Genomic DNA, 27,285 nt, shown 5'->3' with positions numbered 1-27,285 from the left:
TCAATGAGAACGGCAGAACTCCAGCGCTAGGGGAATACTGCACATAGAATTCATGGCTTTTTTTCCCCATGATTCTTTAGTCTTTCAAGGTTAATTTTTTTTAACTGTCTTTTTTTTTTTAATTTTTCTTTTTCCCTTTTTCAACCAACATCTTATCAATCCCTTTTTAAAAAAATTTTTATTTTTCATTTTTAGAGTCATATTCTATCCCTTCATAGTAGTTACCCTTATTTTTGGCATATATATATAAGTTGATCTCTCTTTAAAATTTTGAGATACAGTTTCTTCTAACGGATCAAAATATACCCTAAATCTCTAGTGTATGGCTTTGTTCTAGGCTCCTGCCTGATCACATTCTCTCCCCCCCTTTTTTTTCTTTCTTTCTTTCTTTTTTAATCCTCTTCTTTCTTTTTTCAAACAACTTCTTAGCAATTCCTCTTATAAAATTTTTTGTAATTTTCATCTTTACAGTCATATTCCATTCCTTCATCGTATCAACCCTTATTTTGTACATATATTAGTCTTTCTTTCTTTAAAATTTTGGGAGGCATTTTCTTCTAACAGACCAAAATACACCCAAAATCTAGTGTGTGGCACTGATCTATGCACCAGCCTGATCATATTTGATCATATTCTGGTTTTTTTTTGTTTTGTTCTGTTTTTGTTTGTTTTTATCTTTTTCTTTTTCTTTTTTTTTCTCTTTCTTTTTTCTTTCTTTCCCTTTCTTTTCCCCTGGTTTCAGGTCTTTTCTGATTTCTTTAGAGTACATTTTCTGGGGACGTTGTTACCCTGTTAGCATTTTGTTCTCTGATTCATCTACTCTCCTCTGGACAAAATGACAAGACGGAAAAAAATCACCTCAACAAAAAGAACAAGAGGTAGTACCATCAGCCAGGGACCTACTCAATACAGACATTAGTACGATGTCGGACCTAGAGTTCAGAATCATGATTTTAAAGATACTAGCTGGGCTTGAAAAAAGCATGGAAGTTATTAGAGAAACCCTTTCTGGAGAAATAAAAGAACTAAAATCTAACCAAGTCGAAATCAAAAAGGCTATTAATGAGGTGCAATAAAAAATGGAGGCTCTAACTGCTAGGATAAATGAGGCAGAAGAGAGAATCAGCAATATAGAAGACCAAATGATGGAAAATAAAGAAGCTGAGAAAAAGAGAGATAAACAACTACTGGATCATGAGGGCAGAATTCGAGAGATAAGCGATACCATAAGATGAAACAACATTAGAATAATTGGGATCCCAGAAGAAGAAGAAAGAGAGGGGCAGAAGGTATATTGGAGCAAATTATAACAGAGAACTTCCCTAATGTGGGGAAGGAAACAGGCATCAAAATCCAGGAGGCACAGAGAACCCCTCTCAAAATCAATAAAAATAGGTCAACACCCCAACATTTAATAGTAAAACTTACAAGTCTCAGAGACAAAGAGAAAATCCTGAAAGCAGCTCGGGAGAAGAGATCTGTAACCTATAATGGTAGAGATATTAGATTGGCAACAGACCTATCCACAGAGACCTGGCAGGCCAGAAAGGGCTGGCATGATATATTCAGAGCACTAAACAAGAAAAATATGCAGCCAAGAATACTGTATCCAGCTAGGCTGTCATTGAAAATAGAAGGAGAGATAAAAAGCTTCCAGGACAAACAAAAACTAAAGGAATTTGCAAACACGAAACCAGCCCTATAAGAAATATTGAAAGGGGTCCTCCAAGCAAAGAGAAAGCCTAAAAGCAGCATAGACCAGAAAGGAACACAGACAATATATGGTAACAGTCACCTTACAGGTAATACAATGGCACTAAATTCGTATCTTTCAATAGTGACCCTGAATGTAAATGGGCTAAATGCCCCAATCAAAAGACACAGGCTATCAGATTGGATTAAAAAACAAGACCCACTGATAATGCTGTCTGCAAGAGACTCATTTTAGACCCAAAGACACCCCTAGACTGAAAGTGAGGGGGTGGAAAACCATTTACCATGCTAATGGACACCAAAAAAAAGCTGGGGTGGCAATCCTTATATCAGACAAACTAGATTTTAAACCAAAGACTGTAATAAGAGATGAAGAAGGACACTATATCCTACTTAAAGGGTCTATCCAATAAGAAGATCTAACAATTGTAAATACCTATGCCCCTAACATGGGAGCAGCCAATTATATAAGGCAATTAATAACAAAGGCAAAGAAACACATCGACAACAATACAATAATAGTAGGGGACTTTAACACCACCCCCACTGAAATGGACAGATCATCTAAGCAAAAGATCAACAAGGAAATAAAGACTTTAAATGACACACCGGACCAAATGGACTTCACAGATATATTCAGAACATTCCATCCCAAAGCAATGGAATACACATTCTTCTCTAGTGCCCACGGAACAGTCTCCAGAATAGATCACATCCTAGGTCACAAATCAGGTCTCAACCGGTACCAAAACATTGGGATTATTCCCTGCACATTTTCAGACCACAATGCTTTGAAACTAGAACTCAATCACAAGAGGAAAGTCAGAAAGAACTCAAATACATGGAGGCTAAAGAGCATCCTACTGAAGAATGAATGGATCAACCAGAAAATTAAAGAAGAATTAAAAAAATTCCTGGAAACCAATGAAAATGAAAACACAACTGTTCAAAATATTTGGGATGCAGCAAAGGCAGTCCTAAGAGGAAAGTATATAGCAATACAAGCCTTTCTCAAGAAACAAGAAGGGTCTCAAATACACAACCTAACCCTACACCTAAAGGAGCTAGAGAAAAAACAGCAAATAAAGCCTAAACCCAGCAGGAGAAGAGAAATAATAAAGATCAGAGCAGAAATCAATGAAACAGAAACCAAAAGAACAGTAGAACAGATCAACGAAACTAGGAGCTGGTTCTTTGAAGGAATTAACAAGATTGATAAACCCCTGACCAGACTTATCAAAAAGAAAAGAGAAATGACCCAAATCAACAAAATCATGAATGAAAGAGATCACAACCAACACCAAAGAAATACAAACAATTATAAGAACATAATATGAGCAACTCTATGCCAGCAAATTAGATAACCTGGAAGAAATGGATGCATTCCTAGAGATGTATCAACTACCAAAACTGAATCAGGAAGAAACAGAAAACCTGAACAGATCTATAACCACTAAGGAAATTGAAGCAGTCATCAAAAATCTCCCAACAAACAAAAGCCCAGGGCCAGATGGCTTCCCAGGGGAATTCTACCAAACATTTAAAGAAGAATTAATACCTATTCTCCTGAAACTGTTCCAAAAAATAGAAATGGAAGGAAAACTTCCAAACTCGTTTTATGAGGCCACCATTACCTTGATCCCCAAACCAGACAAAGACCCCATCAAAAAGGAGAATGACAGACCAATATCCTTGATGAACATGGATGCAAAAATTCTCACCAAAATACTAGCCAATAGGATGAAACAGTACATTAAAAGGATTATTCACCACGACCAAGTGGGATTTATCCCTGAGCTGCAAGGTTGGTTCAACATCCACAAATCAATCAACGTGACACAATACTTTAACAAAAGAAAGAACAAGAATCATATGATCCTCTCAACAGATGCAGAAAAAGCATTTGACAAAGTAAAGCATCCTTTCTTGATCAAAACTCTTCAGAGTATAGGGCTAGAGGGTACATACCTCAATATCATAAAAGCCCTCTATGAAAAACCTACAGCGAATATCATTCTCAATGGGGAAAAACTGAGAGCTTTCCCCCTGACGTCAGGAATGCAGCAGGGATGTCCACTATCACCACTGCTATTCAACATAGTATTAGAAGTCCTAGCCACAGTAATCAGACAACAAAAGAAATCAAAGACATCCAAATCGGCAAAGAAGAAGTCAAACTCTCACTGTTTGCAGATGATATGACACTTCATGTGGGAAACCCAAAAGACTCCACCCCAAAACTGCTAGAACTCATACAGGAATTCAGTAAAGTGGCAGGATATAAAATCAATGCACAGAAATCAATGGCATTCCCATACAGCAACAACAAGACAGAAGAGAGAGAAATTAAGGAGTCGATCCCATTTACAATTGCTCCCAAAACCATAAGACACCTAGGAATAAATCTAACCAAAGAGGCAAAGGATCTTTACTCAGAAAACTATAAAATACTCATGAAAGAAATTGAGGAAGACACAAAGAAATGGAAAAACGTTCCATGGATTGGAAGATGTCAATGCTACCTAGAGCAATCTACACATTCAATGCAATCCCCATCAAAATACCAGCTACTTTTTTCAAAGAAATGGAACAAATAATCCTAAAATTTGTATGGAACCAGAAAAGACCCTGAATAGCCAGAGGAATGTTGAAAAAGAAAAGCAAAGCTGGCAGCATCACAATTCCGACTTCCAGCTCTATTACAAAGCTGTCATTATTGAGACAGTGTGGTACTGGCAAAAAAACAGACACATAGATCAATGGAACAAAATAGAGAGCCCAGAAATGGACCCTCAACTCTACGGTCAACTCATCTTTGACAAAGCAGGAAAGAATGTCCCATGGAAAAAAGACAGTCTCTTCAACAAATGGTGTTGGGAAAACTGGACAGACACATGCAGGAGAATGAAACTGGACCATTTCCTTACACCACACACAAAAATAGACTCAAAATGGTTGAAAGACCTAAACTGGAGACAGGAGTCCATCAAAATCCTAAAGGAGAATGCAGGCAGCAACTTCTTCAACCTCAGCCGCAGCAACTTCTTCCTAGAAACATTGCCAAAAGCAAGGGAAGCAAGGGCAAAAATGAACTATTGGGATTTCATCAAGATAAAAAGCTTTTGCACAGCAAAAGAAACAGTCAACAAAACCAAAAGACAACCAACAGAATGGGAGAAGATATTTGCAAATGACATATTAGATAAAGGGCTAGTATCCAAAATCTATAAAGAACTTATCAAACTCAATACCCAAAGAATAAATAATCTAATTAAGAAATGGGCAGAAGACATGAACAGACATTTTTCCAAAGAAGACATCCAAATGGCCAACAGACACATGAAAAAGTGCTCGACATCGCTCGGCATCAGGAAAATCCAAATCAAAACCTCAATGAGATACCACCTCACACCAGTCAGAATGGCTAAAATTAACAAGTCAGGAAACGACAGATGTTGGCGGGGATGTGGAGAAAGGGGAACCCTCCTACACTGTTGGTGGGTATGCAAGCTGGTGCAACCACTCTGGAAAACAGTATGGAGGTCCCTCAAAAAGTTGAAAATAGAGTTCCCCTATGACCCAGCAATTGCACTACTGGGTATTTACCCCAAGGATACAAATGTAGGGATCCGAGGTACGTGCACCCCGATGTTTGTAGCAGCAATGTCCACAATAGTCAAACTGTGGAAAGAGCCAAGATGTCCACCGTCAGATGAATGGATAAAGAAGATGTGGTATATATATACAATGGAATATTATGCAGCCATCAAAAGGAATGAGATCTTGCCATTTGCAAGACGTGGATGGAACTGGAGGGTGTTATGCTGAGTGAAATAAGTCAATCAGAGAAAGACATGTATCATATGACCTCACTGATATGAGGAATTCCAAGTCTCAGGAAACACCTGAGGGTTGCTGGAGTGGGGGTGAGGTGGGAGAGATGGGGTGGCTGGGTGATAGACATTGGGGAGGGTATGTGCTATGGTGAGCACTGTTAATTGTGCAAGACTGTTGAATTACAGATCTGTACCTCTGAAACAAATAATGCAATATATGTTAAGAAAAAAAAAAGAAAAAGATAGCAGGAGGGGAAGAATGAAGGGGGGGAAATCAGAGGGGGAGACGAACCATGAGAGACGATGGACTCTGAAAAACAAACTGAGGGTTCTAGAGGGGAGGGGGGTGGGGGGATGGGTTAGTCTGGTGATGGGTATTAAAGAAGGCACGTTCTGCGTGGAGCACTGGGTGTTATGCACAAACAATGAATCATGGAACACTACATCAAAAACTAATGATGTAATGTATGGTGATTAACATAACAATAAAGAAACTTAAAGAAGAAGAAGAAAAAGATCATAGCAGAATACATGAGCAAGTAAGCTATCATCAGAGACTATGGGACCTGCCTAGCTACTTGGTTTGAAATAAGGTTTCTGGGGCGCCTGGCTGGCTCAGGCAGAAGAGCATGTGACTCTTGGTCTCGGGGTTGTGAGTTTGAGCCCCACACTAGGTGTAGATATTACTTCATGAAATTATAAGTAAACTTTAAAAAAAATAAAAAACAATAAAGCTTCTAAGTGCACATGTTCCTTAAAATTTTTTTAAATGATTTTAAAAGTTATATAGGCAGTTTTTATATCAGGAAATTTAGGAATAAACAAAAATAGAAAATAAAAATTGTCTGTAGGTACTTCCCACCCCCAAATCAAGCACCAGAAACATTCTAGCATAAGCTTCCACAACCTGTAGGATTGTTCTTACCATTCCAATAGGCAAAATTGGTTCCACCTACAAACATGTACCTATAAGGAAACAGAGAATAGACATACTTCACTGTGAGCCCACAGCTGTGGAGGGTGCCCTGCCCTTCAGAAATTAACACTCACAAGTTCACATTCGCCCCATGGGCAAGTATATCATGGAGGGAGGAAGCCACCACTTCAGTCTTCACTGTTGAGTGAGGTTGGCCCCAGTGGTCTAACCAGCCAGTATAGAATTCAGAATTCACCTAGAAAGAGAAAAGGACATGGAGCTTAGGATGGACTTAGGACCTTCAAATGCTGGCACCTCCCTGGACCCATCTCCCTTTCTACTCCACCAAAGGATGGGTGGAGAGCTGTGTGTTACATGTAGTGCTTAACCCAGAGCTGGGGAACCTCTGGGGGGTTCCAATGACAGCACTGCCCAAATTCAGTGTTTAGGCGCCAAAGATAGAGGTATTCCTAAAAAGTTGTCCCTGCAACAAAATTTTGTTAACCAACCCTGAGTTTAAACAGGCAGGAAAGTTTGTTGGGCAAAAGAATTGGATGGCAAAATATTCTAATAAAATTATCCGATCCAAGTTCACCCTTTGTGTCAGTCCAGATTTTTAGGTCCCAGGTTGACTTCAAGTGAGGTGGACTCGTCCAGGTGGTTCTGCAAAAAGCAGGCCCCAAGCACTTCATGTTTCTCTTGAACATTACCCGGCCATGCCCTTCATCTCGAGAAGGAGAAAGGAGTCTGGACATGTTCTGGGGCCTTCTTGTGTCAGGGTCTAGGAACCCCCTCCCTGAACCCCCACCCCCGGGTCTGTGAATGCAGGTTCTCCACAGCTCCCCAGGCAGCAAAGGCTGTGTGCACAGTCTCTGTGCACCTGCCGCAGAGCACGCATGGGACATCAGCCCTCAAACTGTGCCAAGAAACAACAGGAACAAGTATGAGCAGGGAAGAGCCAAGCGTGAAGAGCTGTAGGACCGTTCAGACCTGCCTGGGTCTTGCCATCAGCTCCCCCAGCTGCCTGTCCCGCGCACCACAGCGCCCTGCAACTCGACGTGTGCTCGCCGGGCTGCTTGTCACAAACACAGAACCTCAGGCCCCACCCTGGGCCCAGCAGATCAAAGCTGGCATCTTCACCAAGATTCCCACATGATTCAGGAGCGCAGGGAAGATGGAGAAGCTCTGTCACAAAGAGCTCTCGGGAAGCACCACGCTGATCTTGGATCCTGGCACTGCCACTCACGGGCTTTGCGACCCTGTAAGTGACCTGTTCTCTGAGCCTTATGAAAAGGGAGACCATGATATTACCTATGAGCAAGGCCAAAGGGGATGAAGCATGCAAGAGCACAGCCTGATTCATGGCAGACTGTCACATTTGTTCCCATCTTGTTCCACTCAAGAGCAGGGCCGCGGTTTCCAGTAAGTGCAGCTGCTGTCGTTCATGTGTCCAGAGGGCCACGTGCCCACAGTCCCATCAGCTGCTGACCCCTCAGCCAGAGAAAGCAAGGCCCTACTCCCTTAGTGCAAGCAAACCCACACCTCACCCCCAATTCTTACCAATGGCCCTCTGGGCTCACTCTTTCTCTGGATTCCGAAAGCAGCGGTGATGTTTGCACCTGAAAATTACAAAGAGAATCATGGGAATGATAAGAAGTTAAGTAAAAAGAGTCCTTCACAGACCTTCAGCCTGAGGCCCCAGCCTTCGCCACAGGCCCATGGGCCTGGAACACCGCCTGACCATCTGCAGGCTGGCCTCAGACCATCCACCCAACGGACGTGTGGGGACCACGCAACGCTGCTTCCTCTCTGAGCAGTCCCCTTGGTCTCTCCTGACTGCACTGCCTCAGGAGATCACATCACAGGCTTGTCTTCTCTGAGTTTCCCCAAGGCCTGGACATGCGTTTTGTGTTCTTCTCTCTTCACATGGACATCTGACCTAGATGCTCCCTGTAGGACGGGCTTGCTTTAAAGATACTTCCTTGCAGCCTCCACAGCAGCACCACACACATAATAGTACCACAGATATCTGCCCAGTACTTAGCAAATCAAAGGGATGGATGTGGTCTGTCTTTCTGCCTGAATCATGGCATATACGCTGATTTTGAATTTGTACATCATTGCCCATCCCAGGCTGCACGGTACTTGCTCTCAAGTTTTCCTTCTAAAATATCCCATTAAGATGCCTACATGCAAGCTTGCTCCTGGTGTCTTCTTTCTCCCTCCTCCTCTAAAGGGAACGAAGCTCTCCTGACAGAGGCAGTGGGCTGCCCTCCTTCCGTGACCGAGCAACAACGAAGAGTGTCTGTCTAGCCAGAGCAGGGGACACCCTGGCCCCAAACTTCATGACCTACTTCCCACAGCACCCACAGTGGAAGTGACAGCAGCCAAGACTTCCAAATAACCCCTTGCTCTCTGTAAGGCCAGGTTTCAGGAGAGAAAATGCTCAGCCAGAGTGCAATCTCATTTACTTGGCTGTTAATGTCTCACTATTAAGCATCCGGTGGCAATCAGATCTCTCAGTTCTGTTCTCATGAGCTTCCTCCCGTGACCTGACCCTGGGCGCTGCCCCCCGTCCCACACACATGAACGAGCCTGCCCCGAGCCCCACCTGCCCTGCGACCACGGGCCTTCCAGTGGGCTGTCCTTCAACCCAGAGCCACAGCCGGTGCACTATCACCCCCCGCACACGTAATGCTTAGAACAAACTCAGAATAACCTTCCCGTTGTTGCTCCCAACAAAAAGATATGCGCTTCTTCATCACTGTGATGGGAAGCGTGCCAAGGCAGGAGGAAACCAGCGGGCCACTTCCTGAGCCGCTCTTTGTAGATGGGTTATTTCAGCACCAAATGCTCGCAGCCACGCACCATGCATCTAGATCACTTAAAGCCAGTCCTTTCTTTTATGCTAACATAGAGGCATGTCTTGCAAAGTGCAACTTCAGTCTTCCGTACATCTGTCTCGAGAGAAAGCCAGCACTGGGTGTGTATTGTGGGCGGGCTGTCTTACCCCTCAGCCAGGAAGGCAATAGGGTCTCTATGCTACTTGAAGAGCAGCTATTTTTTTTAGGGGGGGGGATGGGATGGGAGTTAACATTTATTCTGAAATAATTTCAAACTTAGAGTTGTGAGAATAGAACAAAGAACTCATACTCCCAAAGAACCAAGATTCCCCAATTGTTAATATTTTGCCACATTTACTTTATCATTTTCTCTCTCTCTCAATACACTTATTTTTTTCTGAACCATTTATGAATAAGTTGCAGACATGATGGCCCTTTACCCTAAATATTTCAGTGTACGTTCCCTAAGAGCAAGGGCATCCTTTAAATAAACACAATACAATTATAAACAACCAGGAAATTAACATGGATACAATCCTGTTATGTAATCCACAGAATTGATCCAAAAAATTCGATTGTCCCAATAATGTCCTTCATAGCATAGAAAGATAGAAAGCAAGCAGGCAAGTCCAATCTGGGATCCTTTTCAGGCGCACACGCTGCCTGTCGGCATCATGCCCTTCATGAAAGCTGCTCTCTTAATGTTTACGGCAGCCAGGAGCCTCCGGGCCACGCTGCCGCCCCCAGAACCTGCCTGTGTGGAGCCTCTGCAGCTTACGCAGCATGAACCAGTCAGGGAAGACAATTTGTACGGCATCCGCTAACCACCTGCAGGTCGTCCCAGTTCATAGTGTTCAGTTCCGCAGAAAGAGAACAGAAGCGCAGGGAAGTTCCCCACACTCCAGGGCGGACAAGCCCACCGCACCCTGCCAGTGGCTGACCCTCCAGGTGCGCTCACCAGGGCTAAAGACGGAGCCCTTGCCCAAAAGGGCCAATCAGCTTAAATAAAATCTGCGCACCGGAGGGGTGCTTTATTCATTATTCCATTTCACCTGCTCCTCTGTAAAGGAAAATTTGAGAGATCTCATTCAATGTACCCACTTAACACACAGCTGCCCTGAGCGACTGATGGAGTTCACTGCCCATGCCTGCATGGCCTTAGCTGGGTTTTACTGTGATTACAAACACCAACCTGGTCCGAAGTCCACTGTGGCATACAGCCCTTGCAGTGCCCCGCACTGCAGGAATGTCTCATGTGCCCCATCAGTGGTGAACAGAAGCACGTCAGTGCCCAGGTGGTAGCGGAAGAGCTTCTGCAGGAACCGCAGGTAGTCATAATCACAGGTGAAGTAGCTGCCATATTCATTTTCAACCTACAAATTACAAAAGAGGCGGGGAAAGCAGGAGAGCCCAATACCCTCATTCTAAGGCAAGCTTTTGTTTGTAGACAATACCTGAGCATCTATGAGAGATGACAAGGCCCAATGATTGCCAAAAATATTTCCTACCCTCGGTCCTCAAAAACTCATTTTCCAAAGAGCAATTCAGCGTAAAAACTTACCTTCTACCCCGTCCCGCTCCACCGAAGTAAGAAAAACAAAAACCACCACGTCGGTTTTGGATTGTGGTGATGTTCTAGCCGGTACTAAATAATAGGTACTTTAAATGTTACATAAATAAGATCTTCCCATGGTAGAATATTAGAAAATGGGGGGAAATGCAAAGAAAAGAGAAAAACCATGTGTTAATTCCTTTCACCAGAGATAAGTGCTGTAAGCATTCTGGCTTAGTTTTCCAGATTTACACACGTACACACACCCTGAAGACACACGATAATACACATTGTTCTCTGTTCTCAAAACTGGTATCACATTACTTGCACCAGTTGTAACATTAGTTTTGCACCTTAATACATTATACAAAATGTCCACGGCAGTAATGGGGCAAATGCTGGCTGGATAAGGATGTACCATCGTTTCCTCGATCTGCTGTCCAACATTCAGGTGGTCCTTCTCCTTTTTGTACTCCATCACCAACACTCAGTCTGTGTTCAGTAGCATCAGTGGTTTTCAACCAGGAGTTATTTTTCCCGCCAGGGAACATATGACAAATCTGCAGATATTTTGGGTTGTCACAAGTGGCGGGAGGGGGGAGTGTGCTGCTGGTACCCCAGTGGGTAGAGGCCAAGGGATGCTCCTAAACCTCCTACTTGTCAGCCTCCACAACAAAGGATTATCAGGTGCAAATAGTGCTGAGGGCACATTTCCACTTTTGCGAATTCTCAATGGGGGAGGACAGCAGCCCCAAAGAGGTGAAAATTGATTCTTATAGGGGAAAAGAACACCTGACTCTTTTTTATCTGTAAAGCGCATACATACACTTATACAGTAGGTGGAAGGCGTTAAAATTTCGTGGGGGAGGCAATTAGAAAAAAATGTCTAAAGAGACTCTTTAGGGGCAACAATGAAAAAAAGGTGAAGAAACATTGCTGTAAAGCAATAAAATGAATGACCTTCATCTCCACCCAATACATGAAAGAATCTTAGAGCTACGACATTGAGGGAAGCAATACAGATAGTATGCCCCCCACAGAAAATTCAAAACAGGCCTAACCAAACTATAAATCTGGGTACATACACAGGGGGCAGAAATAGAAACGACACCAAGAAACGAATAGCCGTGAAGGTCAGGGCAGTGGGAAGGAGTGGGGTGGTCATGAAAGACACCAGGGAAACTTCTCCGGTGCTGGCCATGTGCTATTTCCCATCTCAGGTGGCGGTTCTCATCCTAATGCTTCATTATACCACACCCTGGTGTTAGAGTGCACAATTTTACAAAAATGACAAAAATACCCGGCCATCCAATCTCAACCTGCACATAAGGCAAATAAATTTTTGTGATCCTGGGGAATCCATAGTCATTAAACATAAGCACAAGAAACTGATTCCTCCGAAAAGAGGGTGACTGGGAGAGACGGGTAAGGAAGCTTCTCTGGAGGAGCCACCCAAGGTAGCTCTAGGGGGAAAGGCACCATCCAGGGAAGGGGACAGGTAGAGAGCATTCCCTGTTTGCTAGAAATGCCAGTAGCTTCATGTGACCTGTAGACAGTCAGGGAGTAGGCACAGGACAGTGAAGGATGGAGATGAACTAAATACCACCATCATTCTCTGCACAGGGCTGCTTCCCAAAGGGTTTAATGAATGACTATTTCCCTTTGATGATACTTTCATGTTACAGGTTCAGATTGCAGCAAGTATGCCCAGCACCAAGAGCTTCACTGGTCCTGAAGCCACCTTGAAAAAGGAGGAGTTTGCCCCTTACACAGAGCAGACCCCCCCCATCCCCTGCCCCCACCGGGGCAACTGCTCCTGACACTTTGATTAGTCCCACAGGTGTCCCTTTGGAAATAACTGAGAGAAACTCGAAGAAAAGCTTTGCAAATACTGGTGAGATACTTTCCTCCTCATTTTCTTTCCCCCTCCTCTTTTAATAAGATCTACTTAAATGGCTATGTGTTCCTTTGTCCTTTGGCCATTCACAAGTTCAGAGCTAGTTCCAGGATCAGCTCTAGCAACTAAGTGAGCCCGGAGCCTTTGCACCTCGTGTTCCTTTCTGCTCACCACCACACCCCAACCCAAGGCTCACTTAGGGTCACTTATTTTTTCAAGCTTTAACTACCGATGATCATGATGATTATCATCATGACTGTACGTTAAAATAAACAGGCTTGAAATAAATGCATGAACACAATTTGGCTGTTATTAGGAAAAAAGGTCCACATTTGCAAGGCAGTACAGAGCTGTGGGCACGGGCATCGGAGGCCCAGCTGTCCACGTGCAAATGTCCCCTCTGCCATTTCTTGTCCGTGAGGCTCCGCCCATGAGGCACTGCCATCTGCAAGAGGCCAACGAACCTCCCTCGCTGGGCTGTTATGAGGATTAACTGAGTCAACTCATGAGTACCTGGTGCCCAGTCAGGGCTCACCAAACTACTCAGAGTACACTCACATTTGACGCCAGAGTCAACCAGAGAGACACAGAGGTGGTGCCCAGACAGGGAAGGTGAGAGGAAAAACACACAGACAAGTCACAGTGAGATTCAGAGGAACGCTTGAGTTTTCTAGAGCAAGGGGTCAGTCAACATTTTCAATCAAGGCCCGCGGGGTAAGTATTTTAGGGTCTGTAGCCACATGTCTCTGCACCGATGAACTCTGCTCCTGACATGCAAAAGCAGCCACATTCACACGTGAACGACTGGGCGCGGCTGGGTGCCAACGTACCTTTATTTACAAAAACAGGCCACCGCGGGTCCCTGTCTGAGAGTTTTAACTGTCTCATTCTGTAAGCTCCTTAATGAAGCCACAAGGCACTGCGACTTCTAAAGTTGTTGATCTTACACAACATCAGGTAGAAGTAGGGCTGTTACCTTAGGACGAATACCCCATAAACTGGATGAAGAAAAGTTGTGCGTGAAACGTCCCCACTCCTAATTATTTTCACCTTGGATATTATTAAAAGACATCTGTGGCTTTACTTATTTTAAGTGTGGTCTTGGTACGAACTGAGATAAACATCCACATAGGCAAACCTTATGTGGCTAAGGTGGCGCTGGATTAGCTAACCCCGCCAGAAGAGAACACTTGCTATACGGCTGAGTCACAAGGATGAATGAAGGACCAGCAGGGTTCTCTGTACCTCACTTTTGCCCTGCCTGCAGACACATAGCCAGGGCCTCTTCAAACTCTGCAGGCACCCAGACAGAGCAGCAACACTGTGACCTGAGTAAAGCCATCATTTTGCCCCATGGCCTGAATGCAGACAGAGATGGAAATCAGCTTTTTTATATATATATATATATATATATATATATATATATATATATAAGATTTTATTTATTTACTTGACAGAGGGAGAGAGAGCACAAGCAGGGGGAGCAGCAGAGGGAGAGGGAGAAGCAGGCTCCCCATTGGGCAGGGAGCCCGATGCGGGGCTCGATCTCAGGACCGTGGGACCATGACCTGAACCGAAGTCAGACGCTCAACCAACTGAGCCCCCAGGCATCCCGAAGATTTTTTAATGATATGAAAAAAATGCTTATGACATAAGACTAAAGTAAGAAAAGTCAGATAAGAAACTGGTCACACAGTTTAAACTGATTCTGTAAAAAGAAATTTTTTAAAGGCATGGAAAAAAATTCAAGGAAATCTCTCCGAAATATGAAGAGCTTTGCTTCTGGCCCCTGACATTTAAGTGAAATTATGGCTTTTCTGTTTTCTTATATTCTTCTGTACCTCCCACACTTACTTGTTTATTTAGTAGCCAAGGGGCAAATGGACTAGGTGGCATTCAAGCCACCTAGTGGTGTGGTGTGAAAGGCGGAGGAGGCGGAGTCCCCGGGGAGGACCCACAGTCAAGTGCAGGCCATCCGAGGCCGCCAGGGATGCACTCAAGAATTGCCCCCAGGGCAGCCAACATTGCTCTCCTCTGCGGAGTTCGTATCTGATTACGCTTTTTGTGGCATTTCAATAACCAAAAGGTACAGAAAAGTTGTGAGCAAAAATTAAAAGTGACTTGGAAAGAAGCAGAGACTAAAAAAGGAGGAAGACTAGAGGAAACTTGAGATTAAGAGAAAGGAAGAAGACCCAGCCATGCAAAGACACACTCAAGTTGCAGCCTTGAAGTCTTCATACCAAAAAATGGGCTCCTGTATGCTTCACCAGTACAGACTCAAGTCAGTGGAGGGGCATTCGGCGCTCCCTGGACATCCCTCTGGGAGCAGCAACCTGGCCCCTCTTCAACGCGCAGTGTCAGAAAGGTCCCTCTGGCCAGATCCGCCTTCTCATTGCCTCATTCGACATACACCTGCAGGCCAAGAGAGTGGCCATGCTCCCTTCCCACAGTGAGCGTCCCTACAACTGTCCATAGTATTGTCCCTAAGAAGGAAATCTTGGCCACACTTCTGTAGGGAGCACCACACTGCACCCCATTGTTTCAGGATGCAGCCAGTGTTACATTTATTCCTTGGCAAATGACTAGTGAACATGTTTTAATGTTTTAACCTAAGGAATTTTGCAAACATCACAAGTTGTTGCAGGTCAAGGGTCCGAATTTTCCACAGGGAAAATACTTGGCACACAGTCTACCCCACAATATCGCAGTCTTTGCAGAGCAAAGGACAGATGAAAGAAGGAGGGTGGGGGCAGGAAGCAGGAGGGAAAATATAATGGCCTCCAATTCACCACATCCTCTTTCCACGTCAGTGTGAACTGACAGCCTAAGCAGGGCAGACACCAGAGCATTTCCATCTGTACCGCATCCCCACAGCCAGACACACTAGACAAAGAGACAGGCCACAGGATCAGTGGACCTGGGGACCTACGCTGCCATCCGGATTCGGCCATCTGCCAGCTGGGTGACTTGGCCAAGTCACTCAACCTCTTCAAAGTTCTTTTTTTTTTTTTTTAAAGATTTTATTTATTTATTTGACAGAGAGAGAGACACAGCGAGAGAGGGAACACAAGCAGGGGGAGTGGGAGAGGGAGAAGCAGGCTTCCCGCTGAGCAGGGAGCCCGATGCGGGGCTCGATCCCGGGACCCTGGGATCATGACCTGAGCCAAAGGCAGACGCTTAACGATTGAGCCACCCAGGAGTCCCAAAATTCTTCTTTTAAAAGAGACAGTGGTTGGAATAATTGAGTAGGGTCTATAGGGCAGCCAGCAGAGAGCCTGGTATACAGCAGGCATTCAAAACCATAATGCCTCCCCAAAATGCAACTTCAAGAAAATCACCAGCTGTGGCATTGCCTCGTGAAGAAACAGACTTGTGAGGCTCATGGCTGCCTCACTCTTGCATATACTGTGGATGGATGAAAGCTTTCCCTACCGCCCGCCCGTGCTCATCTCTGAGGTTACCTGCACGGTTATGATCGGCCCTCCATTCTGATAGAGGAGAGGCTTCATCTTGGGCAGGAGGACTCCCAACCATTTGTCTACGGCTGCAAGGTAATCTGGAAAACAAGACAGGTTTAACTCCATTCCACACCTCTTCCTGCAAACAGACACAAGGCTGCCCCCTTACCCTGGAGCTGGCAGCTGAGACCAGGACATGCTGGATTCAATGACTACGTGAAATGGGGTAGCTGCGTAGACTGAAAGTCTAATAGAAGTTGTCTTGCAAGGAGCCATGTCCTCAATGAGCTCTCAGTAGACGAGTGGTATGCACGGTATCCGTCCTCACTACTACACACCAAGTGTGGAGCGCAGGAGGCATCCAGCCCATGTTTGTTGAATGAAGAAAAGAGTACCTGAATGGTGTGTCTTTCTCTTTGTCAGAGTAGGGGGGGTTGTTTTTCCTTTTTATTTATTAATTTTCAATTTTTCTATTTAAATTCAATTTAGTTAACATATAGTGTATTATTAGTTTCAGGGGTAGAATTCAGAGATCCATCAGTTGCGTGTAACACCCAGTGCTCATCACGTCATGTGCCCTCCTTGATGCCCATCACCCAGTTACCCCAACCCCCCACCCACCTCCCCTCTAGCAATGCTGTTCATTATTTAGAGTTAAGAGTCCCTTATGGTTTGCCTCCCTCTCTGTTTTTGTCTTATTTTATTTTTCCTTCCCTTCCCCATGTTCATCTGTTTTGTTTCTTAAATTCCACATATGAGTGAAATCATATGGTATTTGTCTTTCTCTGATGGACTTATTTCGCTTAGCATAATACCCTCTAATTCCAGCCATGTCATTGTAAATGGCAAGATTTCATTTTTTTTGATGGCTAAGTAGTATTCCATTGTTTCTATGAACCACATCTTCTTTATCCATTCATCTGTCAATGGACATCTGGGCTCTTTCCACAGTTTGGCTATTGTGAACATTGCTGCTATAAACACTGGGGTGCAGGTGCCCCTTCAGATCACCATTTCTCCAAAGAAGACATACAAAAATGGCCAAAAACACATGAAAAAATGCTCAACATCACTCAGCATCAGGGAAATACAGATCAAAACCACAATGAGATACCACCTCACAGCAGTCAGAATGGCTAAAATTAACAAGTCAGGAAACAACAGATGTTGGCGAGGATGTGGAGAAAGGGGAACCCTCTTATACTCTTGCTGGGAGTGCAAACTGGTTGCAGCCACTGTGGAAAACAGTACGGAGGTTCCTCAAAAAGTTAAAAATAGAGCTACCCTACAACCCAGCAATTGCACTACTGGGTGTTTTTCCTTTTTATTTTGTTTTAATTTAATCAACGTTAGCTGCTCTTATCACCCTTTCCAACGCTAGCATCACCAGGAAAAACTGAAGTCTTCAGAAGACGGAAGTGCAGCTAAATGGGACCTTCTGACGGAACAGGGTTTACAGCTAAAATAATTTCTAGCTGTTTAAAAGACAAGAAAAAGACTTCATTTCAGATCACTGTAGACAAATGAACTGTCAGTTTGATTAGCTAGATGCTATCACTGGCCATGTAATTTAATGAGAAAGTAGGAAGAGAAAGCATTAAAGTGAGTCGGTAAACCACAAGAGAGCCCAATGCCGGTTCAAAGTTACCAGTTTATCAGCAAGATCTGGTCAAATAGTTCAAGCAAGCCTTACTTCCTACACATTCGATGCCTGCAGTGGACAGTGATTAACCTTCACACTTCCAGTATGCTTTCAGAGGTACAGAGGTACCCCAGCCTTCAAAACACCTGATGCTTCTGATATAGAATGTTTAAAGACATCATAAATTCTCTCAAGACATCTGTAACAACTTACCTGGATCCGAAGAACGGAGAATGATAGACTCTTTTAATAATAGCCAAGCAGGTAATCCTCCCTAGGATGGGGGTTGGGGAGGGGAGAGAAAAGAAAAAAGCCATTATAAGGTCTGGGGATCAGGGAATGACTCTTAGCAGTGAGGGAAAAGAAGAAAAGTTTCATGGAGAAAAGGTATTAACTGGGCTTTCCGGTTTATAACTTCCAAGGAAACTAGAAATTGTAACACAGTGAAAGTCAGATGATTTCACACGCATGAAGTATTTGGAGAATCAAAGCCTTTGTATAGATTATTCCACTTAACTTCATGACTACCTTGTGAGGGAGACAGAGCCCATCCCACTACCTGCTTTTTACAAAGGGGAAACTGAGCTACAGGAATGCGCACTAAGAGGAGGACACCTGCCTTCTGACCCTTACTGGTCCCTCTCTGCCGAGGCACCTCCTAAGGTAAAGGACACCTGCGCTGGCTACAGTGACAGGCTCAGTGGGATCTGGAATTAGAGACTTATCTAAACCGCTTTAATTCACTTTCTCCCAGATCCCTGCCTGCCAGCCCACCCCTGTCGGGCGCACCAGCCAGGTAGAGCCCAGTCTAGATGTACTCACCATGTCCCACTCTGCACAGATGTAGGGTCCAGGCCTCAGGATGACCAGCAGTCCCAGCTCCTGGGCCAGCTTAATAAAATATTCCACATCATGTTCCCCAGAAAACTGGTACTGTCCTGGCTGGGGCTCGTGAAAGTTCCAGGGCACGTACCTGCCGAGACACACATAGCCCCTTCTTGGAAAGAGCTCAAAAATCCAGGGTGTAAACCCTCAGACACTCACACGGCTCCCTCGGGCAGCCCCTTGGGAACCAGGCCTTGTTTCGAGTTTTCTCAGCAGTTACCCAAGGGAACCAAATTTGGTGGGGGACACTTAAGTTTATGACCCACAAAGAATGCCCATTCCTATGTAATGACTTTAAAAAAAACCACAGAATTATATGAACACGAACTACTACTATGTAAAAATTATGTATGCCCGTGTGAGGCCCAGGGAAAACGAAAATATCTATGCTAAGGTAATAAGAGGCATACTTATTTTTTTGAAAATGCTTTTTAAGAAAAATAAAAAACAAAAAAACCTCTGACCCGTGTCCTCCTACAAAAGATTTTTGTCAAGAACAGCACGCAGGAAGTAAAGTGACAAAAACTTTTACCACTTCCCCTGGCTGCCTTCGGCCTAGACCACAGACTACATTACGAAGCTACCCACTGCCATCACAGAGGTCTCTTGGATGACCCCTGGCTCGTGGCCTTTTCCCACAATCCCATGGCTTCAGGGCTCCCTGGGACAGATAGCCTTGGTCCCCCAGAGCAAAGTGTTAAACTGCAAGTAGGTCCCCGAACCCCAGGAATCTGCCTCTGCATTTCCCTCACCCTTTATCTTGAAGAGGCTATCGGCAATCCTCATCAGTAGTGTGAAAACCAGAGTGGCCAGCCGCCCCAACTTTCCCCCTAGTTAGTCACCTTGCAACAGCAGAAGAGATGAGGAGAGATAGTTATTGGGGGAATTCTGTAAGTCTAGGCTATAGAATTACCCCAGCAGAACCACAAGGAGAAACTGGGTTTCAGGAATCTACCTGACGTGGCATACACCCCCTAGAGCCGAGGAAAGCCATGGCTGCCTACAAATACTCCAAATTCTAGGGAGACCTCTGGCCAGAAACAGGCACTTGGGTAAACTTCAGTGTCACCAGCTGTAAATGGAAATGAAGAAATGGAATCTTTCATGAAAAGTGCCTTGCACACGGTAAATGCTCTGTCACTGTTACTCCCCTTTGCCTTTTTAAGCTGAGGTTCATTATATGATTTCCAGAGACCAAGTTCAGGATAGGAAGAAGTGGTTAATTATCTGAAGAAGGGCCAATTGAGCTGATGCCAAGCCCCTCCCGGAACTCCAGATTATGTTGTGTCCCATTCTGAGGAACAAAACTGCTAGCTGCACGGAGAAATGCAGCTGTGCCCTCTGTCTAGGTTTGGGTGTCTAGGCCCAGGTGAGAGCCCAGTGCCCTCCTACTTACGTTTGGATGGTGTTCAGCCCAGCCATCCTCATCTTCAGCAGCCGGTCCTTCCAGTAGAAGCGGGGCACACGGGAATAGTGAATGCTTCCCGAGATGTAGCGGAAAGGCTGGCCATCCTTCAGGAAGCGGTTGTGACCATAGTCGATCTTGAACGTCCTCTGGGAAGCATTCTACAGAGCAAGGATGGGACAACATGAGAACCTCCACCTTCCACATTTTTGGAAGCAGACACTCTGACCATGGCAAGTGGCTCCCTGCCTCTTTCATTTGCGGAATTTGCTGATGGAGTTAATGCCTGGCTTCTGGGCTATAAAACAAAGCACTGCTAAGCCAGTGGCTAATGCACCAAGGCAACAGAAATTATCTGGGAGGACCCATGTGCAGGACTCCAAAGGTTTTACCTTCCAGAGGCCAGCACCAATGTGACAATCAAGGCAGTTGAGACACAGAAGTTTTATTCCCAAAGGGAAAACCCCACTGGAGGAGACTCTCTCCTTGGTATAGCAAAACACAGTGTGCTGGGAATAGAACACATACGTGGACACCCTCCATCCCTGTGGCTGTGACCAGATGGAGCACTAGATGTACCTCGACAGTCTTGTCACCTTGCTGAAAGCAACAGATGAGAAGTCTAAAGTCCTGGCTGGGGCTCTAAGTCTTGCAGTGACTAGGCAAACACCCTCTCTGACCCTGCACCTCCACTTCCATAAACATGCAGGATGTCAGACTAAATGAACTTTAAGGCAGTATATTTCAAATTACAGGCTGCAACCCAATTTGTGATTCATGAACCTAATCTGGGTGATGATTGGCACTTAAAAAAATTTTTTTTTTGATCGGCACTTTTTAAATGAAAGAGGATAGAAAATATCAGTGTACTGCACATGGTAAAGACAAGTATTATTTTATTAAACTTTTGTTATATATACATATACAGAGTTGCATTTGATATATGTCTCTACTGGGTTGCAATGAAAGGCGTATTTCTAGCAAAATCTAGGCAAATCAAATTTCGAAAAACACGGGGATCGGTTCAGAAGCTAAAATGCTAGGATTTGAAAGGGAAGCCAATGGTTAGGTCGAATAGAACACTGCCCTCTGGTGGATGGAAAAAGGCAGCGAGGGGTCCTAAGTGCCAACAGGACCAGGGCCATAAGAAACCAGTTAATTGCTTTCCTCCATTGCTGGTAAGATTCCCTGTGCAGCTTTATGCTTTTTTTAAAAAAGCTTTTTTTCATAGAGTACCACAGTCTATGACAGCTTTGGAGGCCTCCCTTGAAGCCATATCTGGAAACAACTGTAAGAGCATAGGTCCTAGATCACATGTGGCCTGAAATCCAACTAGGGAGTTAAAGCACTGTGATGGAAAGAAAGTTAACTCGGAGTAGATCGCTCAGGGGCAAATGGAAAGCCATACTGTATGTGAGTTCACCTCAATAAAGCTAACCAAAAATAAATGAATAACTAATTTAAGAATCATTTCTGGGGCGCCTGGTTGGCTCAGTCTGTTAAGCGTCTGCCTTCGGCTCAGGGCATGATCCCAGGGTCCCAGGATTGAGCCCAGCATCGGGCTCCCTGTTCCGTGGGAAGCCTGCTTCTCCCTCTCCCTGCTGCTCCCCCCGCTTGTACTCTCTCTGTCAAATAAATAAATACAATTTAAAAAAAATTTTTTTAAAAGAATCATTTCTAAAGAAAGGGCCAGAGCATCAATCACATATCACTTTGTTCTTCTAGTAAACAAGGCTTTGACTGTCATTCAAAGGCAAGAAACTCCTGAAGAAAAGAAAAATATGAAAGTTACTTCTTATACCAGGTGCCCCAATGGATGATTTTAAAAACATTTTCACAGCACATATATGATTAGGTGCCAAAAAAGGGTTTCCTACACATCCTGTGAGTTCAGAGGTGATGCATGAGGTGCAGAAATTCTTTGGACAGGTAGAAACGGGGTAAGCCACGGGAAATGCAGAGGGTCATTTGTAGCCCGCCTGTCTAGGGGAAGGGGCTCAGAGGAGCGGATGAGGTTGCTGAGGCCTGATCTTAGCAGACAATGGACTCAGGCCTTTGTCCCACTCAGCGGAGCACCACCCCTGCATCCAAACAACCCCAGAATCCAGCCCAAGTATTCCCTGCCGTCCATTTACAAATATTACCAACCAGCTACTATGTGCTGAGTAATAGCAGAGGGAGCCACACAGATGTGGCAACAGCCTACGAGAAGCTTCCATCTAGACTAGGTGTCAACATCGTGAGGCCCAGATGGTAAAGTAAGGATAAGATCATCATGCTACACACCTTAACTTACACAGTATTAGCTATCAATTATACCTCAATAAAGCTGGGGTCAGGGGTAGAATGGAAAGCTGCAGTGGTAATAAATGGCACATGACCCAGGAGTGGGGTGTGCGGACAAGTTTCCCAGAGGGAGGAACTCTGGTTCACAACCTTGGCCAGGCATCAGAATCACCTGTGCAAACTTTTAAAAATAGCAAAGTCAGGCCTCACCCCAGACATTCAGATTTTAATTGATATTGGGTGGAGGCATTGGCATTTCTTAAAACTGCCCAGATGGTGATGTCATGTACAGCCAGGGTTGGGAACTATTGGCTTGAGCTAAGCCCCAGGATGAGGAGCAGCTGGGCAAGGGAAAGAACACAGGCAGAGAAGACAGTGTGCAGGGTGCGGAGAAGGAGCCCTAGAACCTCAGTACAGACAGTGCACGGCAGGGAGCTGAAGATGGACAGGGACCAGACCAAATGAGCCCTGACGCCCACATTCACGGGCCTGGGCTTTATGCCAAGAGCTGTGGAGAGCAACTTACATGGAAGACCGCGTGAAAATGTGTGTTTTCAAATGTCGGGCACTCTGGACTTTTCCTGAAGCGGCAAAAAAGAAACAGAGTCATGGACCATGGCGGCAGCAAAGAGGTGGGCAGTGGACAGGAGGTGAACCCCCAGGACCAGGGGGCGGTTAGACGTAGGACACAGGGGCTAACCTGAAGAGGCTCCCACTGGTCTCAGGTGGAAAAATTGGGGGCATTTAAAAAAAGAGAGAGACTTAAAAGAGGTATCAACTGGGGGAAATTAAAGACTGCACGGATATTAACATCTGGGAGTTAACATGTACATGATTCCTCTGCTCAATGTCAGCAAATGGAACAAGCAGACACTATGTCCCTCATGTTGTGATTCAACAGGAAGTACAGCCCCACCTAGAAGCAGGCCTCATTACCGAACTTGAACCTCAACTGAACCTTAATCTACCCATAGCACAAGGAAGCAAAATATGCCAAATCCAAAATGTAGGACACTCTAGAAGTCCAATGATAGAGTTGCTCCAACAGATTGATGGCATTAAAATCAAACAAAATAAAGAGTATTGTTAGAAAATAAAAGAGAACTTAAGAGGCGTAACGACCTAATGCAGCATGGGAACCTAGTTTGGATCCTGATTCTAAGGAACTGCAAGAAAACCCAATGTTGAGATGGAAAATCTGAACAGAGACCAGGCATTAGGTGGAATTAAAAGAATTACTGTTCATTCTGTTGGCTAAAACAGTGGCATGCTGATTACACAAAAGAAAAAAAAAGTTCTCATCAGTTAGAGATACATACAGAAGTTTTTATGGGAGAATGACACAACCTCTGGGGTTACTACAGATGAAAAAGAAGAAGAGCAAACAAAAGAGCAGAGGGCACACAGCACAAAGCTGGGATGGACACATGGTATTCTCTCTTTGTTTGTTTGTGTGTTTGTTTTAATTGCAACACTGTTTAAACCAAATTGCACCCCAAAATAAAGCTTTTTTCTTGGTTATAAGAAAAACAAAACCATACTTTCATGAAAAGACTAGTAACAAATGTTCACAGCAGCTTCATTCATAATTGTCTAAAATTGGAAGTAAGCAAGTGTCCATCACAGGAGAAAGGATACACAAACTTCTATGTGTTCATACGATAGAATACTTCTCAGCAATAAAGCAAAACTACCGGTGCTGCTGATAATACGGATAAATCTCAAAACCATCATGCTGAGTTTGAGCCCTACCCAAAAGGTTCACACTGTAATGAGCCCATTTATATGAAGTTCTAGAACAGGCAAATCTACTCTATGGCGGGAAATAATCAGAGTAGTTGTTGTCTTTGGGAGGGGGAAGGCAGGTACTGCTTGGTAAGGAACATGAGGGAACTTTCTGGGGTAATGGTAATCTTCTAGCTGAAAATGGGTTTCGGATTATACAGGTGTGTGCATTTCTCAATACTCATCAAAGGGTACCCTTGAGATTTGTTTATCTCATTGTATGTAAAGTCTACCTTAAAGGGGGAGAAAGAGTTATAAACAAATATTCACCTCTAATTAATGATGGAGGACATGCTTGGAGGGGAAGGTACACTGACGCCTGCAACTGACTTTTGAACACATTCAAAAAAGATGGATTGATGGGTGGATGGGTGGAGGGATAGAGTGATAGTAATATGTTAACGGTGGAATCTGGACGGTGAGTATAAAATTCTTTCAACTCTGTGTGTAACAATTTTCCTAATAAAATGTTGACAAAATAAAAAAAGGGGGGGATTGGGGAAAGGCGTTCAAAAGGTACAACTTCCAGCTAAAAGATAAATAAGCACTAGAGATGAAATGTACAACATGGTGACTATAGTTAACACTGCTATGTGATATACAGGAAAGCTGTTAAGAGGGTAAACCCCAGGGGAGCCTGGGTGGCTCAGTCCGTTGAAGTGTCTGACTCTTGGTTTTGGCTCAGATCGTGATATTGGGGTCCGTAAGGTTCGGCACTCGGCACGGAGTCTGCTTGTCCCTCTCCGTCTGCTCCTTCCCCCCTCTCATAAATAAATAAAAATTTAAAAACATTTTATGTATTTGAGAGAGAGAGAACATGTGCATGAGCAGGGGGAGAGGGAGAAGCAGACTCCCCACTGAGCAGGGAGCCCGATGCGGGGCTCGATCCCAGGACCCTGAGATCATGACCAAGAGTAGGCTGCTCAACTGACTGAGCCACCCAGGCACCCCTCATAAATAAATAAAATCTTTAAAAAGAAAAAAAAGAGGGTAAATCCTACAAGTCTTTATCGCAAGGAGAAAACTTTTTTCCTTTCTTCTTTTTTGCTTTCTTTCCTTTCCACTGTATCTATATGAGAAGATTGGCATTAGCTGAACATACAGTGGTGATCATTTCACAATATATGTAAATCACAATACCATGCTGTACACCTTAAACTTATACAGTGATGAGAGTCATTTGTCAGTAAAACTGGAAAAATAAATAAAAATAAATAAAATTAAAAAGCGGACTGATGAAGGGCAGCTGGGTGGCACAGTGGGTTGTGTGACGGACTCTTCATTTCAGCTCAGGTCGTGATTTCAGAATCATGAGATCGAGCCCTGCATCAGGTTCCACGCTCAGTGGGAGTCTGCTTAAGATTCTCTCCCAGGGGTCCAGTAGTGCTGGGGTGCCCATGCCTCCGGGGCCAACCCTCAACCAATGGGGTGGATAGCTGCATCTTTTAGGCAGACAATACTGGAGATGTTCTGTGTACCTTCCAGGAGATCCTGGCAGAATTCTGACCCTACTGCCCACGCGAGAACCATGATACATCCTTATACAGACTTCTGCTTCTTTCCACCTGTGCTTCATGCCTGCATTCTTGGATCCCTTCTCAGATCACCTGCACTCAAGCCCTTGTTTCATGTTTGACTTCTAAAAGAACCCAAATTAAGACAATGGGTACCAGGATTGGCCTAAACAGCAGATCCTCAGGCTATGAACCTATACCTGGATTTCTCATATCTATCAACAGCAACAAGACCCTAGAGTTGGTGTTAAGTGGGTGGTGACACCCCACATTATGCAAATATGAATTCTATGGTCCTCACCTGTGCCGGACTGACAGCAGGTACTGGCAGAAGAGGAGTTGGCGTCTACATCAGCTCTACCCCTGGAATGGGGGTGTGGAGGGGTACTGGTAATTCACAAAGATTGTGAAGTTGGCTGATTTTTATTAGCAGATTTGGAAGCTTTGAAGAAAGATTGCCTGATGGGATCAACATCCACTCCAGGCATTCTGTGATGCCAGAGGCTTCTGTGACCATCTTTAAAGAGACTACATCTCCAGCTAGAAGGGTAAGGCTCAGGACTTAACCATGTGGGCACTCTGGGAGAGGACCTTGAGGGACAGAATGTAAGGCCGGCCAGAGGGAAGTTTACTGACAGCGCACTCTCCCATGACCTGTGAGTTACCATCTTTTTTTTTTTTTAAGATTTTATTTATTTGACAGAGAGAGACACAGCAAGAGAGGGAACACAAGCAGGGGGAGTGGGAGAGAGAGAAGCAGGCTTCCCACGGAGCAGGGAGCCCGATGCGGGGCTCAATCCCAGGATCCCCGGGACCATGACCTGAGCCGAAAGCAGATGCTAAACGACTGAGCCACCCAGGTGCCCCTGTGAGTTACCATCTTGACAAAGGTACCTTAACCCAATTCCGATGCTGTTGGGAGCTGGCTCCTTGGAGCAGGAGCATGATATCGGCCTATGGGAAATGAGGTGGAGATGCCAGGATGGGCTTGGCATCCTGAGGAATGTGTGAGATGTCTCAAAGAGATGGGAATGTAAAAATGGTGACCAGACAACCCACCATCTGACTATATCCCCCAGGACAGGCCAGAGAACACTCCCTTCAGGAAGGAATGCACTACTGAGGAGGGCCCTGGCATCCTCAAGAAACCCAGTGAGGCTGTCCTCTGTAGGCGAGGGATGACAGAAAATGCTGCCGTGGCACCGAGGATGACGAGACTCTGGCATAACCAGAGAGGGACCACACAATCACCACAACGACCCGCTAGGTCAGAGTACAACCAGGGTGTGCCAACCTGTGGCGATCTCAGGCAAAGGCTCATAACCCACAGCATTTCCAGTGGGTGGGATGATTGGGTAACCAGCAAGTGTGCTGCCTGACGTGTCTAGCAAGAAAAAAAAAAAAAAAAAAAACCCAAGAACTCACGAGCACTGCAATGGAAAACTGACTGAAGGGAGGGTTGGATGGATCCCTTGAGGAAGAACCTTGTGATTCCACTCCATTACACACAATGAATATTCCCCTAATCCTTCCCCAACAGAACTCAGGTACCT

At 44.7% G+C, this 27,285-nt stretch overlaps 1 protein-coding gene across 3 annotated transcripts in view; it reads right to left on the bottom strand.

Annotated features, from left to right (window-relative positions):
• Positions 1–27,285, bottom strand: part of GLB1 (galactosidase beta 1) — an 85,801-nt gene that overhangs the window by 42,828 nt on the left and 15,688 nt on the right. For all 3 annotated transcript variants that reach the window (XM_027583169.2, XM_027583168.2, XM_027583170.2), the window contains exons 2-9: positions 20,139–20,308; positions 18,680–18,830; positions 18,071–18,131; positions 16,219–16,313; positions 10,501–10,681; positions 8,026–8,084; positions 6,600–6,721; positions 6,475–6,515 (exon numbers count right to left, since the gene is read on the bottom strand). In XM_027583169.2, coding sequence (XP_027438970.1) covers positions 6,475–6,515; positions 6,600–6,721; positions 8,026–8,084; positions 10,501–10,681; positions 16,219–16,313; positions 18,071–18,131; positions 18,680–18,830; positions 20,139–20,308 — 880 coding nt within the window. The remainder of the gene's footprint in view (positions 1–6,474; positions 6,516–6,599; positions 6,722–8,025; positions 8,085–10,500; positions 10,682–16,218; positions 16,314–18,070; positions 18,132–18,679; positions 18,831–20,138; positions 20,309–27,285) is intronic.

This window comes from Zalophus californianus, chromosome 1 (genome assembly GCF_009762305.2).
Source record: "Zalophus californianus isolate mZalCal1 chromosome 1, mZalCal1.pri.v2, whole genome shotgun sequence".
NCBI lineage: Eukaryota > Metazoa > Chordata > Mammalia > Carnivora > Otariidae > Zalophus > Zalophus californianus.
The sequence above is the reverse complement of the archived record's forward strand: the minus strand, read 5'-3'. Positions and strand labels throughout refer to the sequence as shown.